Source organism: Budorcas taxicolor, chromosome 10 (assembly GCF_023091745.1).
Source record: "Budorcas taxicolor isolate Tak-1 chromosome 10, Takin1.1, whole genome shotgun sequence".
NCBI lineage: Eukaryota > Metazoa > Chordata > Mammalia > Artiodactyla > Bovidae > Budorcas > Budorcas taxicolor.
This window is the reverse complement of record NC_068919.1, coordinates 25,853,581-25,868,946: the sequence shown is the minus strand read 5'-3', so window position 1 is coordinate 25,868,946 and position 15,366 is coordinate 25,853,581. Positions and strand designations below refer to the sequence as shown.

At 36.0% G+C, this 15,366-nt stretch overlaps 2 protein-coding genes across 2 annotated transcripts; one reads left to right on the top strand and one right to left on the bottom strand.

The window, feature by feature from the left end:
- Nucleotides 1-489: 489 nt before the first annotated feature.
- Nucleotides 490-1,437, top strand: LOC128053977 (olfactory receptor 4K3). Its single transcript, XM_052646496.1, has one exon. It carries the CDS (start codon nucleotides 490-492, stop codon nucleotides 1,435-1,437), a length of 948 nt encoding a protein of 315 aa, XP_052502456.1.
- A 10,781-nt stretch (nucleotides 1,438-12,218) lies between these two features.
- Nucleotides 12,219-13,202, bottom strand: LOC128054774 (olfactory receptor 4K2-like). Its single transcript, XM_052647344.1, has one exon. It carries the CDS (start codon nucleotides 13,200-13,202, stop codon nucleotides 12,219-12,221), a length of 984 nt encoding a protein of 327 aa, XP_052503304.1.
- Nucleotides 13,203-15,366: the final 2,164 nt, after the last annotated feature.

Sequence of the window (15,366 nt, the reverse complement as noted above, 5' to 3'; positions counted from 1 at the left end):
CCAGTGCCTACCCTCCTTTGCATCATTGTGTTCCCACTAATAATCAATCATAATTCTCAAATATTGTTCACTCCAGTCTTTCTCTGGCATCATGATGTTTTGCAAAAGGTTGCCATTCCTTTCCCATTCAAAACTTGGCATCTACCTGTGAGATTTTTTAAGTGTTTTTCAAACTAAGGAGTAATATTCAAGTAACTGAATTTTTGTTTATTTTATAAAGATTGGCATCATACTTTAAGCAAATTGCAAAATCATAAGAACTAACCTGAACTGATATTTTAATTAGTTAGTTAAAATATCTAGAAAGATCATGGGGGAAATATTTGAGCAATGTGAACAGAAGAATGATATAACAGAAAACTATTATCTGGTGGTGGGAAACCCCTATATTGTTTCATGCAGAAAAATCTCAGTTTGTGTTTAATCACTGTATTTTTCCTCATTCTCCTCCATTTGGAAGTGCCAGAGTCCTTCCTGAAATCTAACTAAATGGCCTGGAATAATCAGTCAGTCATAACTGAATTCATACTACAGGGTCTTTCCAGTTCTTGGGAACTCCAGATGGTCTATTTCCTGTTTTTCTCTGTAGTCTATGCAGCCACTGTGCTGGGGAACCTCCTCATTGTGCTCACCGTTATATCAGAGTCACGCCTGCACTCCCCCATGTACTTTCTGCTGGGCAACCTCTCCTTCATTGACATGTCTCTGGCCTCATTTGCCACTCCCAAAATGATTACAGATTTCTTCAGGGAGCCCAAAGTCATCTCTTTCGAAGGCTGCATCATCCAGATATTCTTCCTGCATCTCTTAGGGGGTGTTGAGATTGTGCTGCTGATATCCATGTCTTTTGATAGGTATGTGGCTATTTGTAAGCCCTTACGCTATTTAACCATCATGAACTGGAGAATGTGCCTTGGGCTTGTGACACTTTCCTGGATTGTCGGCATCTTCCATGCTATGAGTCAGTTAGCATTTACTGTGAATCTGCCCTTCTGTGGGCCCAATGAAGTGGACAGTTTCTTTTGTGATCTTCCCTTAGTGATTAAACTTGCCTGCGTAGACACATACGTTCTTGGAGTGTTCATGATCTCAACCAGCGGCATGATTGCCCTAGTGTGCTTCATTCTCTTGGTGATTTCCTACTCTGTCATCTTGGTCACTGTTAGGCAACGCTCTTCTGGTGGGTCCTCCAAAGCTCTCTCCACCTGCAGTGCCCACTTCACGGTTGTGACCCTTTTCTTTGGCCCATGCATTTTCATTTACGTGTGGCCTTTCACAAATTTCCCAATAGACAAAGTTCTCTCAGTATTTTATACCATTTTCACTCCCCTCTTAAATCCAGTAATCTATACTCTTAGAAATAAGGATGTCAAGGATTCCATGAGAAAACTTAGCAGCCGTGTCTTGAAGTCTACAAAGACTGATCATAGCCCTTGATTTGCTTTTTCTCATACAAAAATGAGCATTTATCCCTTTCTCTTTGTTGGTCAGCAATGTCATGCTAGTGCAAGAAATCATACAGTTCATGGCAGAACTGTTTTCATCATCAGTCTCAGCAGCTACTGAGTTTGGGTTATATTAAGAGTTCCTCATACAGCATAATATTTACAATGGAACCTTATCAAACCAATATCCAAAATTTTACCTCACAAGGACTCACTTTTTAGAATATTCAACTCCTGTCAGATGTAGGTATTTATTTGAGTATTAAGACATTCACATGTTTTAGGAAAGAGTGGATTTCCTTCCAGACTCTTATGATTAAGAAAAGGAGCAAATGTGAAGGTACCAACACCTGTACACTGAAGTAACAGTGGAATTCTTTATTGTTGATGAATAACATATTTTAGTTCAAAGGTCAGGGAAAATACTGCAGTTTCTTGGTAAGTGAAGATGTTTGCTATTTAATATTCTGTAACCTATCTTCAATAAGAATAAGAATGTTCTTTATTTCAGTCCCTATGTCCTGCAGAGTGGATTAAACAATTTTAAAACAGTACAGTGAACACTAAGAAAATTCTTATAGTCATATTCATATAGAAAGATTCTGGAGTCATATGCACCAAATTCCATCCACTTTCCTGATCTACAGAAGATGAAACTAAGATCCAAGGACATGAGAACTTTTCAAGGTCATGTTTTTTAAGGCAGAATTTAGATCACTCAGGTTTCCCTGATGGTTCAGTAGGTGAACAATCTGCCTGAACTGCAAGAGGCCTGGGTTTGATCACTGGGTCAGGAAGAACCCCTGGAGAAGGAAATGGCAACTCATTCCAGTAGTCGTGCTGGGTAAAACGCAGGGACAGAGGAACCTGGCAGGCTACCGTCCACAGGGTCGTGAGAAGTCAGACACGACTGAGCCACTAACACTTTCAGTTTCTTTCTTTAGATCATTCACATACAAACTGTTTGTTTCCTAACCAGTAAGCTATTTTGGTGCCATGATATTTACTGTATCATTTTGTAATCAAATGCCATATTGTAAACATTAAGGTCCTAAAAGATCTGAGCCATTTTCCTATGCCTAAACACAGTATTTGACTTAAGAAATCTATGAAACAATGCACCTTCAACTTAGTTGATATAGCTAATATCTAGAGACTTCTGAACAGAGAAATAACCTAGTAATATCTATTCATTTTACTGATGATGAAACTGAGAATCAGGAAATAATTTTTCCAAATTTTATACCTTTAAGATGATAGAGTCCTACCAAGAAAGTGCCTCTTCTCTTTATGTCTCTCTTCTCCTCTATCAATCGGACAACAGCTAAATTACCTTTAAGAGCAATTTGGCTATTGTCATTCTGGGAGTTATACATAGGAAAAAATTTAATGCTTAAAAGTAAACACTTGCAACCATTTATAGTTTGTTTTCCAATTATCCAGTTGGCTGGCATAGTCAAAATTTGCCTAATATTGTATGTAATATTATATAGCTTGGGTTTAGATAAGGACAGATGTATATATTGATTGATAGATAAATAAATTGTAAAGAGTTGAATATAAAGGTAAATAGATGGATATGTGTATATGGGTGGGTAGATGTATAGCAAGATATAGATGGATACTCACAATAATGAAGAAATGAATATAAAGCTTAATATATTGACTCAAGTTTCTGTGTCTGTATGTTGAATGTTCAGTTCAGTTCAGTTCAGTTCAGTTTGTCAATCGTGTCTGATTCTTTGCGACTCCATGAATTGCAGCACACCTGGCCTCCCTGTCTATCACCAACTCCCGGAGTTCACCCAAACTCATGTCCATTGAGTCAGTGATGCCATCCAGCCATCTCATCCTCTGTTGTCCCCTTCTCCTCCTGCCCCCAATCCCTCCCAGCATCAGAGGCTTTTCCAATGAGTCAACTCTTCACATGAGGTGGCCAAAGTACTAGAGTTTCAGCTTTAACATCATTCCTTCCAAAGCACACCCAGGACTGACCTCCTTTAGAATGGACTGGTTGGATCTCCTTGCAGTCCAAAAAATTCTCAAGAGTCTTCTCCAACACCACAGTTCAGAAGCATCAATTCTTCGGTGCTCAGCTTTCTTCACAGTCCAACTTTCACATCCATACATGACCACTGGAAAAACCATAGCCTTGAATGTATACAACTATAAATTTCAATTGTGTTACTTTAAAAAAAATTATTTGAAAAGTTATTGGACCTGATAGAATTCAAAAGATATATTCTTACATGTGTTTCTTATGATGAAGTAGAAACAATTTATGAAAAGGCTTAATGTCACTGGGGAGGTGGACTAATGAATTATGTTAGTGAAAAAAATATTTTTAAAGCCCTGTAAATATTCTCTATGGACATTATAAATCTGTCTTCCCACCTTCTCAACTCTGTTAGTTAGACCAAGTCTGCAAGTTGATGGATATTCATATTTTGTTCTAATCAATAGCATATGGTTGGCTAAGGAATGAGAGTAAGGAATGCTCCATTATTTTTTTTTCTATGCCCAGGCTATGAATTCTGTTTTCCAGTTTAGCATCCTAACATGCACACTGCTAGAATTACAGCTAAATAAATGTCATAGGTTCCATTACATGAAACTTTGCATGTGCTCTAGAATAAGGTCCCAAGCATTAGGAATGCTACATGGAATATTAGCCCCAAAGACAAAATCTAGATAGTTGGCATAAGCACCACCTAAGGAAGTAAGAGTAAAGAATGATCCCATTCCCCATTCTAAGCTCTCCACTGATGGTGCCTTCTCCCTCCTTGTCTCATATTTTCTATCATCAAATAGCTTTCTGAGGTGCTCTTCAATCTTTCAGTCTCATGACCATAGAGAAGAAGCCTAACACTTAGTCCCAATAGTTCACTGTGAAAGATCAGTGTAGCAAATGATTTCCAGAAATATTGAAGCCTAGTGTATGATTCTATCTTCCCCTCCAAGAGTCATTAGCCTGATTAAAACTGTCTATGGTGTTGTTCTATACAGTCATGAAATGTGATTTTTTGTTTCTCTTATTTAATTAATTGGATTTCCTATTATCTGTTTACTTCTATTGAGCTTAACCTATTTCACATGTTAATTTCCAGTTAGAGTCTAATAAATGAAATCAGGAGTAAATGTATTTTGAAATGTCAAAATACTTAATATTGCTCAAAAAAATTAAATGTATACATAAAACAAAATTGAGATTTGTGTTAGATTGGATGAGTGTCAAGCAATAAGCCATCAGCACCAAACTAGTTTCTTGGTCTCAAAATCCCTTTAGATGTGTTTTTCTCCCAGCAGAAAAGCCACCGCTCCTATTCAAAGACTATACTTTATAGTATTACTGTCAGAATTTAAGCAGATAAAATAGCATGTAAAAACAATCTAACAGAATAGAGTCTGGCACACTGGAGAAAAAGAAAAGTTAGTGTTCAAGAGGGAGAGGAATGCAAAATGGAACTGAAAACATAATCAGGATCCAGATGATTCATATCCTACTGTACGCTGTAATTGTTGTATATTCCCCAACCACATTGGTTTTTCTTCTGTAACCCATTTAATGAAGCCTGTTATATTATAAGCTTTGGGGAATAAATATTTGAGAATAAATTTATATATGTGATCTTCATAAACAGTGGATAACAATGTCAAAATCAACATCACCATTGGGGAGACAAGTGCTAAGTGATATATGCTTCACCAGGGATGTCCAGGTTTCTTCTGTAATCCATCTTGCTCCCCTCCAGGTGTTATCTGACCTTAATGTAAAGACTTTACCAACTTCTGTGTCATCCCCTCAATGAACATACACTAACATGCCATTTGGAAATGTAGGTCTTTTCAGAGTGTGGGAGCTAAAGAGATTCTGGGAAGTAGCTTCAAGGTGTAGGGTGATTAGAAAAGAAGAGAATAAGAAGGAAAAGGGTGCCTTCTTTCCAGAAATTGCTGGGCCAACTTACTAGTCATTGGCAAGTCAACTCACCACACAACATAAGGTTCAGTATGCATGTCAAATAAGAAGATTCAAAGATACAGGAGATATTGGAAAGAGACAAGAAAAACGAGGATATCTTTTCTTTTGCATCTACAACAAAGTATTCAAGCACACACTGTATATTTTACACATCCTCTTATGTACCAAAATAAATGAAAATAAGTAAACTTCCATCAAATCACTTGATAAAACTGTAAAAAGTTCTCAAAACAGAAACTGTATAAAAACTGGCCTGTTGCTTCCAGCCTTCCCTCAGTTACCCAGTGCTTCCCCATTGTCTCTGCAATATATATCCAGCATCCCAGAGTTGATAAAAAATTATAATCAATTGATCTAAGAAAGATATGGAACATTTTATCTTAGCCAAATTGAGAATTATAACCATAATGTGTGTGTGTGTGTGTGTGTGTGTGTGTGTGTGTGAGCCACTCAGTCGTGTCTGACTCTTTGCGATCCCATGGACTATAGCTCTCCAGGCTCCTCTGTCCGTGAAATTCTCCAGGCAAGAATACTGGAGTGGGTTGCCATTCCCTTCTCCAGGATATCTTCCCAACCCTGGAATCAAACCCGAGTCTCCCATATAACCCTTATAGCATCTCAGAAATCTCTAAGAACTGTTCCACTTGACCTCTATTCCATTAGAAGTCAAACAACAGTTATATATGCTTTTTGAGACAGTGGGCTGTACATTAAATGATACACTATTGACAATTTACACAATCCAGATCTAAGTGTCATCGCGTGTGTGTGTGCTCAGTCATGTCTGATTTTTTGTGACCCCATGGACTGTCGTTCACCAGGCTCCTCTGTCCACGGGATTTCCCAGGCAAGAATACTGGAGTGGGTTGCCATTTCCTTCTCCAGGGGATCTTCCTGACCCAGGGATTGAACCTGCATCTCCTATGTCTGCTGCACTGGTAGGTGGATTCTTTACCACTGAGCCAATGAGGAAAGCGCGTGTCATCATGGCCCCTTACAAGATCAAGAAGGAATGTTATCTTTTATGGAGTTGTCTTATTGATTCTAGGAGAATGTTGCTGTTTATGGTTGAGCAGGCATTTCTGCTGATGGGGGAGGTTTGGTCAATATGTGATGCAGATACACAAAGCACAGGAGAGGAGAATATAGAGACCAAAGAGCAAAGAAATTTTTTTAATGTTTTTTCACATTTTTCTTGCCTTGCCATAGAATGTGAATTTTATTTCACACCAAGGATGGTTGGATGGCATCACAGACTCGATGGACATGAGTTTGAGCAAACTCCAGGAGTTGGTGATGGGCAGGGAAGTCTGGCGTGCTGCAGTCCATGGAATCGCAAAGAGTCAGACACGACTGAGTGACTCAACTGAACTGAAGCTTTGGCTACTTTCTATCAACACAATCTCTTTTGACAACCACTAACGTTACATCTCATTCTCTAGAAATAGTAAACTACATTTAGCTCCTCAGTTCACTAGCAATTTTTTTAATTAATTTAAAAAAAATTTTTGGCCATGCTGTGTGGCATGTGGGATCCTAGTTTCCTTACCATGGATTGAACCCACACCCTCTGCATTGAAAATGTAGAGTTTTAACTACTAGACCACCAGGGAAGTCTCCCCACTGGCATACTTATGGTTTTCTGCCTTTCCTATACTATTCCTTCCTTCTGACATACTTTCCTGCAACTTGGCCTTGAAATCTCAGATTCAGCATCACCTCTGCAAACCTTCCTCTGACTCTGCAGGCATATTTGGACGTCTTTTCCTAAGTCCCCATATTACTGTATACAAACTTACATCATGGCAATTATGACATTCCATTGCAATCACCTGTGTTTGTATTAGGTATAATCTCTTTGAGTTTAGGAATTATGTCTTATTGTTTCTGTTTCCAAAGGCATAGAACTTAGACTCTGATTTAAAAAATAGTCAAAAGACATTTATTGGATTATCTTTACTGAGAGAAAAGATTAGCGTGTCACCTGTTTCACAAAGGCAGAAAATCTTACTTATGATAATGTCATCTTTTCTCCAGAGACTAAGGCTGAAGTACTTCCACAAGGGGCCAATCCTATTCTCCAACAATCAAAGGTGCACTTGGAAGAACTAACACAGCTCTTCAATGTACAATGAAATGCAAATGGCTAAAAGCAGACTTCCACTGAAATGCAGTCAAAGAATGAGAATCAGGACACAGAGAAAGGCATTTTTAAAGGAAGAAATATAAAAGATTTTTTGATACTTCCAATTTGGTTTAAATCCTCATTAAAGAATACTTTGCTGGAATATCAGTGTTCCTCAGTGATTCAATAAATGCTGTGCTGAGAGTAAGCCATTAAATTTTGTGGCAAAATTGGATTATGTCAAAGTGGGAGCTAGAGCTGGAAAAAAATTTATAGGCATAAAATGAAAAAGGTGTATTGCACATTTTAAAATCTTTATTAAAGATCCCAAACTGCTGGGGGTAATACACATGAATGGAATGAGTTGGTACAAGATAAAACAGAGAGATGAGCTCTCTAGTACTCACCTGATCTGGAAACTCTGCTACAACTTAGAATTCTGGTCCAATGCTATATGGCTTAAGATTTTGTTTTTTTGTTTTGTTTTATCTCATTTTTAAGGCAAGGTATCAAACTGTATGTTCTTGTGAAATTTCTCACTATCTAACTGACATTCCAATACTTTGGTCACCTGATGTGAAGAACTGACTCATTGGAAACAACCCTGATGTTGGGAAAGATTGAGGGCAAGAGAAGGGGTGATAGAAGATGAGATAATTGGATGGCATCATTGATTCAATGGACATGAGTTTGAACAAACTCCGGGAAATAGTGAAGAACATAGAAGCCTGGAGTGCTGTATTCCGTGGGGTCACAAAGAGTCAGACGTGACTTAGCAACTGTACAACAACAACAAATTGGATTAATTATTCTGATTTCTTTATAAACCTTTGCGGGAAGACAAAACATGGTGGGAATCCAAACATTTGCAACTTGCTAACTCTACTTAAAGAACAATGAGAAAACTAAGTTAGAGAGGTTAATTAAATTACCCCAAACTGCAAGACTAGTAAGTAGCGTAGAGCTGAATTTAGACTAGAAAATCTGGCTTTAATGATGATACTCACAATACCCACTCAAGGGGTTCCCTAGAACCCCTATGTGTGTGTGTATGTGTGCAATTATACTGAAATGTAGTTATCAAAATATGCTTTGAGGACACAGTTTGGGGTTTAAGCAATTCCACAGGAATGGGATCTACCCCCCAGAAATGTCCAAGTAGAGCTAGATATTCACCCTATAGCTTCAGGAATATCTTAATCATATGAAATGGCTAACGTTATCCCATAATTTTATGGTTCCAATTTTAGCAACGTTTTTTCCAGTAGTCATGTATGGATGTGAGTGTTGGACTATAAAGAAAGCTGAGGGCCAAGAATTGATGCTTTTGAACTGTGGTGTTGGAGAAGACTCTTGAGAGTCCCTTGGACTGCAAGGAGATCAAACCAGTGAATCCTAAAGGAAATCAGTCCTGAATATTGATCTAAAGGACTGATGTTGAAGCTGAAACTCCAATACTTTGGCACTTGATGCAAAGAATTGATTCATTGGAAAAGACCGTGATGCTGAGCATTGAAAGCAGGAGGAGAAGGGGACAACAGAGGATGAGATGGTTGGATGGCATCACTAACTCGATGGACATGAGTTTGAGCAAGCTCTGGGAGTTGGTGATGGACAGGGATGCCTGGCATGCTGTAGTCCATGGGGCTGCAAAAAGTCAGACACAACTGAGCAACTGAACTGAACTGAATTTTAACAGTACCATATCTTCACACAAACAGTTCTGTCTTTGAAACTCTATCATATTGCTACATGAACAGTTCCCTTATACTTTCGTAAATCTGGACAAAGTCTTTCTATTGTTGAAACATTTAATAATGTGCTATATATAAAATGAATGGATGATTGTAGCCATTCATTCCCCAGTTAATATTTTAATACATCCAGGTATATATGACTATAAAGAATTTCATTACTATCTTTTGGATATAAGTTCAAGAGATAAACATGTGAATAACATTGTATTGCTTTTTAATCATATACATTCTATTTAAAAACATTAAAAACACTCTATTTAAAAAGTCAGATACACTCTATTTAAAAACAACAGCACACTGGCCTATTGAACATTGTGTATTCATTATTTTTTCCTTGCATGCAATCTTGGACTATATTTCAACTTAAATAAGAAAGCCTATGTTTTGAAAAACATAGATGTAAAGGGACAACTTTATTTACAGAAATACATCAAAGATTAATAATTGGCACAAATCCAATATTTTAACATTAGTTAATATTAAGTTAATTGACACATCCTATTACAGTATTAAAACCATGGCTTTAAGTTCAAGTAGGCACAACTATTTATATTTCAGTAACCCTGAAATTTTAATCATGTTTAAAACAACAGCAACAATAATAGTATAGTTATTTAGTGTTCATAAACCCTTTTGAGCGCTAAGCACTGCTGGTTATATGTATATGTGTTTTGATTTTCACAACATCCCGAGTGGTTAAATATACCATAAAATGTCCAGATCTTATGATGAAGAAATTGAGTTTTAGAAACATCAAAAATAAATACTCAGAGTTGCACAAGAAATAAACTGGTGGAACTGGAATTCAACCTACAACAGATGGAACCTATCTGTTGCTAAATATACGTCCCTCAAAGACAGAGAAACAGATCTTGTACTTTAATGGCTCTCCAGCACCCAATAAGGGCCTTAAGCAGAGTAGATACTCAACAAATGATTATTGAATTAAAATGAAAGTTTTAGACCTGAGGTTCATATTTAAAAATAAAGATGATAGTTTTTGCTAATGAATGTATATGAGGCAAAAGTATATTTCTTCCTTAACCTTTTTTCATTTGTCTAACTGACTTTGAAGCAAGAAGGAAGAATTTATGATTTGGTTAAAATTAACAGTATTTCAAATTAAAAATGTGATTTCATACCTAGTCCAAATGCTACATTTGCCCCTAAACTGCACATTAATTAACTTCAGATATTAAATATTTGGCTTGGTTTATGTTGAAGCATGTCAAAACATTAAAAGTCTGAGATAAATGAAAGAAACTATTAAGCCACTTCTTTCTTTGCAAGGCAGGGGCTTGTGTTTTCCTCCTGGAACTTACAAACTGTCGTAATCCATGGTGACAAATTGTTTCCTGAAGTCTTTTCATATACCTCAGTCAACTCAAGGAGATGCAACCTATGAGTATGTTATTCAGAGAAATCTCAAAGTATTAGGCAATTTTATCTAGTTTTTCCATGCCACCCCCTTTTAGCAGTGGAAAACTGGAAAGTGTTTTATTGTTTTTCTGCTGTACATCTTAAGCCACAATATTACAGACATCCTAAAACTGAATATCAAGTTTTGTGTTTGACAAATAGTGGTTAGACCTATACAGTTGTTCTTCAAATACATACTTATTAAAAATGAAGTACAGTTTAGATAGAAGTCTACCTTGGTAAGAAGAAGAAAGGAAATGACATTTTTAGAAAACATTTTGTCCATTTTTCACAAAATATAGTTACAACGGGCAATTACACTTATTATCCTCATGTTAGAGATTAAAAAAGGAATAAAGAGGTAATGTGACTCTCCCAGGATAACACAACTAGGACATGACAGATCCAATATCTAATTCTAAGTCTCATGTATGTTTAGAGCAATGAGCTTTGCGGCTTAATGGTGATTCAGCCTCTAGCTTTATGGACTCTCTAGACTTTAGATTCTTCAACTGTGAGGGAAATTGATTGACCAGCTGATTTTCAAAGCCTTTATTGTAATAAAGAAAACATATTCAACATAATATTTAATATACCAAATTAGGAAGAATTGTGCCATCTATTTCTTAAATAATTACCATTTTTTCTTCCCACAGGCTACCTTATATTGTATACTCACTCTGAGACTAATAATAATGGGGCTAATTTACTTGGAAATGAAAAATTTATCATGAATTTAATAGTTTATAATTTTTCAAACATTTAGTCTGGGGTATTAATAAATTCATCAGATCTATGATAGCAAGCCAGGTTTTGAAAGCCAACCATATTTGAGTAGTTTACTTTCCATGATTTAAACTTTACAGTTGATGTTTGATTAATTATTTGCTATATCAAGTGTGATAGTGATCTATATACTTATTAAGAAAAGGTATTATTAAATCTTGTATCCTCTGAATGGTTCTCTTTTGTTCAAAGTTGACTCAGAACTCAAACAGTTGGATCCACTGAATCCAGATTGTTCAACAATATTCAAAAGAGCTTCTTCATAATATAAATTTTCCACAAAAATATTCCAAAGCCACGAAAAAACCTGTTATGCCCAACATTCTTAATTTAAGTTCTGCAAGTGGACAACGTCAGAATACCACAACACTTTGAAACTGAATGAGAATGTTCTGGGTTAAAAGACAAAAGAGCAATATTTTATCTCAGGCTTCTCTAAGAACCTTGATCTATGTTTGTAGAATTCAGAAATCTATGATTTCACAATTTTGATAACATGTGCATTTTTCCATAAAGATAACCTACACATTTCAACAGATTTTCAAATGGATCCATAATTGCAAAAGACTTGCAAACGTTGTACTAACATTTAGGCATGATCTTTCACATCTCTCAATTTTAACTTCTGATTTTCATGAATTTAGACTAAATGACTTGAAAGATTCTAACTTTAATTTTCCATTGTTCTGAAAACAAAACTGATGATACTAAATCTCAGATAGGAGATCTCTGCTCATTGTACTGAATATTGGAGTAGTTTTCCCAAGATTTACATATTGGTTACTTAGTTTCTTCTTCACAGCTGTTTTCACTTCCTGGTTTCTCAGAGTATAGATAAGTGGATTCAGAAAAGGGGTAAAGATGGTGTAGAAAACAGAGAGAACTTTGTCCACCAAGAAGTCTGTGAAAGGCCACACATAGATAAATACGCAAGGCCCAAAGAACATCAACACAACTACGAAATGTGCAGTGCAGGTAGAAAAAGCCTTAGATGATCCAGTGGAGGAGTGGTCCTTGATAGTGACCAGAACAGTGATGTAGGAAGTCAGCAAAAGCAGAAAACTTACAAGAGCAATCACACCACTGGTTGAAATCATGAAGATTCCAAGAACATATATGTCTATACATGCCAGCTGGATGACCAAAGGAAGGTCACAGAAGAAACTGTCCACAACATTGGGACCACAAAAGGGTAAATAGAGGGTGAAAGCTAACTGGCTCATTGTATGCAAGAAGCCCACTGTCCAAGAAGTTGCCACTAGCCCAACACATACTCTTTGGCTCATAATTGATGAATAAAGGAGAGGTCTGCATATGGCAATGTACCTGTCAAAAGACATGGAGATGAGCAGCACAATTTCAGTCCCAGTGAAGAGGTGCAAAAAGAAGATCTGAGAAATGCATCCCTCAAAGGAGATGGTCTTGTGCTGAGCAAAGAAGTCCACGATCATCTTTGGAGTGGCGAAGGAAGACAGACATATGTCAATGAGAGACAGGTTGCTGAGCAGGAAGTACATGGGGGAGTGAAGGTGTGGGGTGGACAGTACCGTGAGCAAAATCAGGCAATTGCCCAACATGGTCATTAAGTAGAAAACAGAAAACATCACAAAAAGGAAAATCTGGAGCTGAGGAGAATCAGTAAGTCCCAGTAACACAAATTCAGACACTCTGGAATGGTTGACTCCCTCCATTGGTCTGCAGGCTCTCGTCTATGATGACAAAATGGTACACAGTGACAGTTAGAAAATGCAATACTTCTACAATTACACATGAAGGAGTTATAATATCAGTTAATAATTCACTAGAATATTGATTACCTAAAATCTAACTACCAACTATCTCAGTAAATATTTTTCTTTTTGGAACCTCTTAACAATCTGTGTCAGATGTCACTACAAATGGAAAACTTCTTGATTTGATCACTATCAAGTACATGGTGGATTATACTCATCACATACCCATACAGAAATATTCTTTTCTGAATACTGGCTAAGGAGTTACATAATCCATAGTTACAGAGGAAGATTACAGTAAGTGATTGTGTTATACTTAACAAGTAAGGTAAATAAAAATTTTAATGGGGGTGAAACTCTCAAAGTTTTCTGTTAAACCAAAAAAATGAAATTTATGTTTGATCCACTATTGTTAAAGCACTGGATTTAAATAACAGTTTAATGTAGTGATTTTAGGAAGCCTATTTCTTATCCTATAAGGATGATAAATGATTTTTCCTTTAAGAAAACTTATGTTTTCTCAGCTACAAAAAATTACTCTTTCTTTCTAATTTCATTCATACATTTTCAAATTGTTTTGTTAGGATTGATAAGTACAAATTTAGCTATTAATATATAAATGATTAATTTCTTAATTCTGTAAAATTACAGATGATCAAAATGTATACCTATAACATATGAGTTATTCTCAAATTTTTTATATTATGATCTCATAGAAACATTTTTTTTTAAAAGAAGAGAAAACCCCTTCTCTATTTCTCCACATGTTACTCAAACAAAGCTAAATTTTTAGACTAGAAAAAGAAGAAAGAAAAATTCTAGGCCAAATCCATGAAATATATGAATACAAGATGAGTATCAAGGTTTTTGTAGTACCAGCATGTAAGATCCTCAAAGCCAAACAAAGCAAGCAAACGAAAAAACCCACATTGATGATGGTACATCAAAGTGACACCAGAGGCAACTGAAGGAAAAAAAAGATTATTTAAAGACAGACTCATGTTTCAAAATTGATTTTTTGATTTACAGCAGATTGTAAATTCTGCAAATACCTCTTGTGACCTTGTGTTTTCCCATATTGGAAGAAAATCTGGCTTCATCCTCATTTACTTGCAAATATTCAAATTATCCTGTCAGTGTTGATAAATATTTTAGATTTGTCAGAGAACAATATTCCACAAATCTGAAAACTGAACTATGGGAAAGTCGTTAAGAGGGTTAAAGTGTTCTTAACCTGCTGTGTGACTTTGCTCATACCTTAGTAGCCTCTCTAAGATTTTACCTCTTTACCTATGAGAATTCAATTAGATAGTCCTTATAAAGCATTAAGCATATGTCTTGGGCAACATTCAATAATTATCTAGTTTTCAAAATTCAGTACTTTCAGAAATAATCAGCTTGTTTTATTTCATGAATAGTAATAATAATAATTTCAGTAAAAATATTATCTTAGTATCAATTCAGTGATTTAGAAAAGGATATGGGCTTCCAAAATCATTTCATCTTTTTGAGGTTAAATTACTTCTTATAAAAATTATCTAAATATCTTGATATATTAAAGACTAAAATTTCTCAGTCTCAGATATTTGAATATTTCTTCTATTTCCCTGTTTGAATGAAGTAATTAGTCAAGAGAACACAAAAATTATTGTACTTAATTTAGATTTATATACATATATAATGAATATGTTATGTATTCATTGCCTGGGAAATCCCACGGACAGAGGAGCCTGATGGGCTACAGTCCGTGGGGTTGCAAAGAGTCGGACATGACTGAAGCAACTAATACACACACACATACACATTGTAAGTAAATAAACAGTTGTCAGTTTTTTTCATCCTTTCATGTTCAGAAGGAACTCGAAAGGCCTCTCTAATACCTGATTAATTGAGTCACCCATCTTTATGTCTTCATATATGTGTGTGTGTGTGTGTTTCCTTTACTACTCTATTATTTTTGACTTACACAGTTATTAAACGAAAATTGTCTGCTACCTGATGAACATGAATTACAATTGCTTCTCAAGGTCCTTATATTATTTCTGGCTTTTAATCTACCAGCTGTGCATCAGAAACCAAAAATATCATATCCTTCAAGATTCACAAACCTACTGAATCACCA

Excerpts from the sequence above, each read along its gene's own strand:
- LOC128053977 (XM_052646496.1), top strand. The coding sequence starts at position 490 with ATGGCCTGGAATAATCAGTCAGTCATAACTGAATTCATACTACAGGGT.
- LOC128054774 (XM_052647344.1), bottom strand. The coding sequence starts at position 13,202 with ATGGAGGGAGTCAACCATTCCAGAGTGTCTGAATTTGTGTTACTGGGA.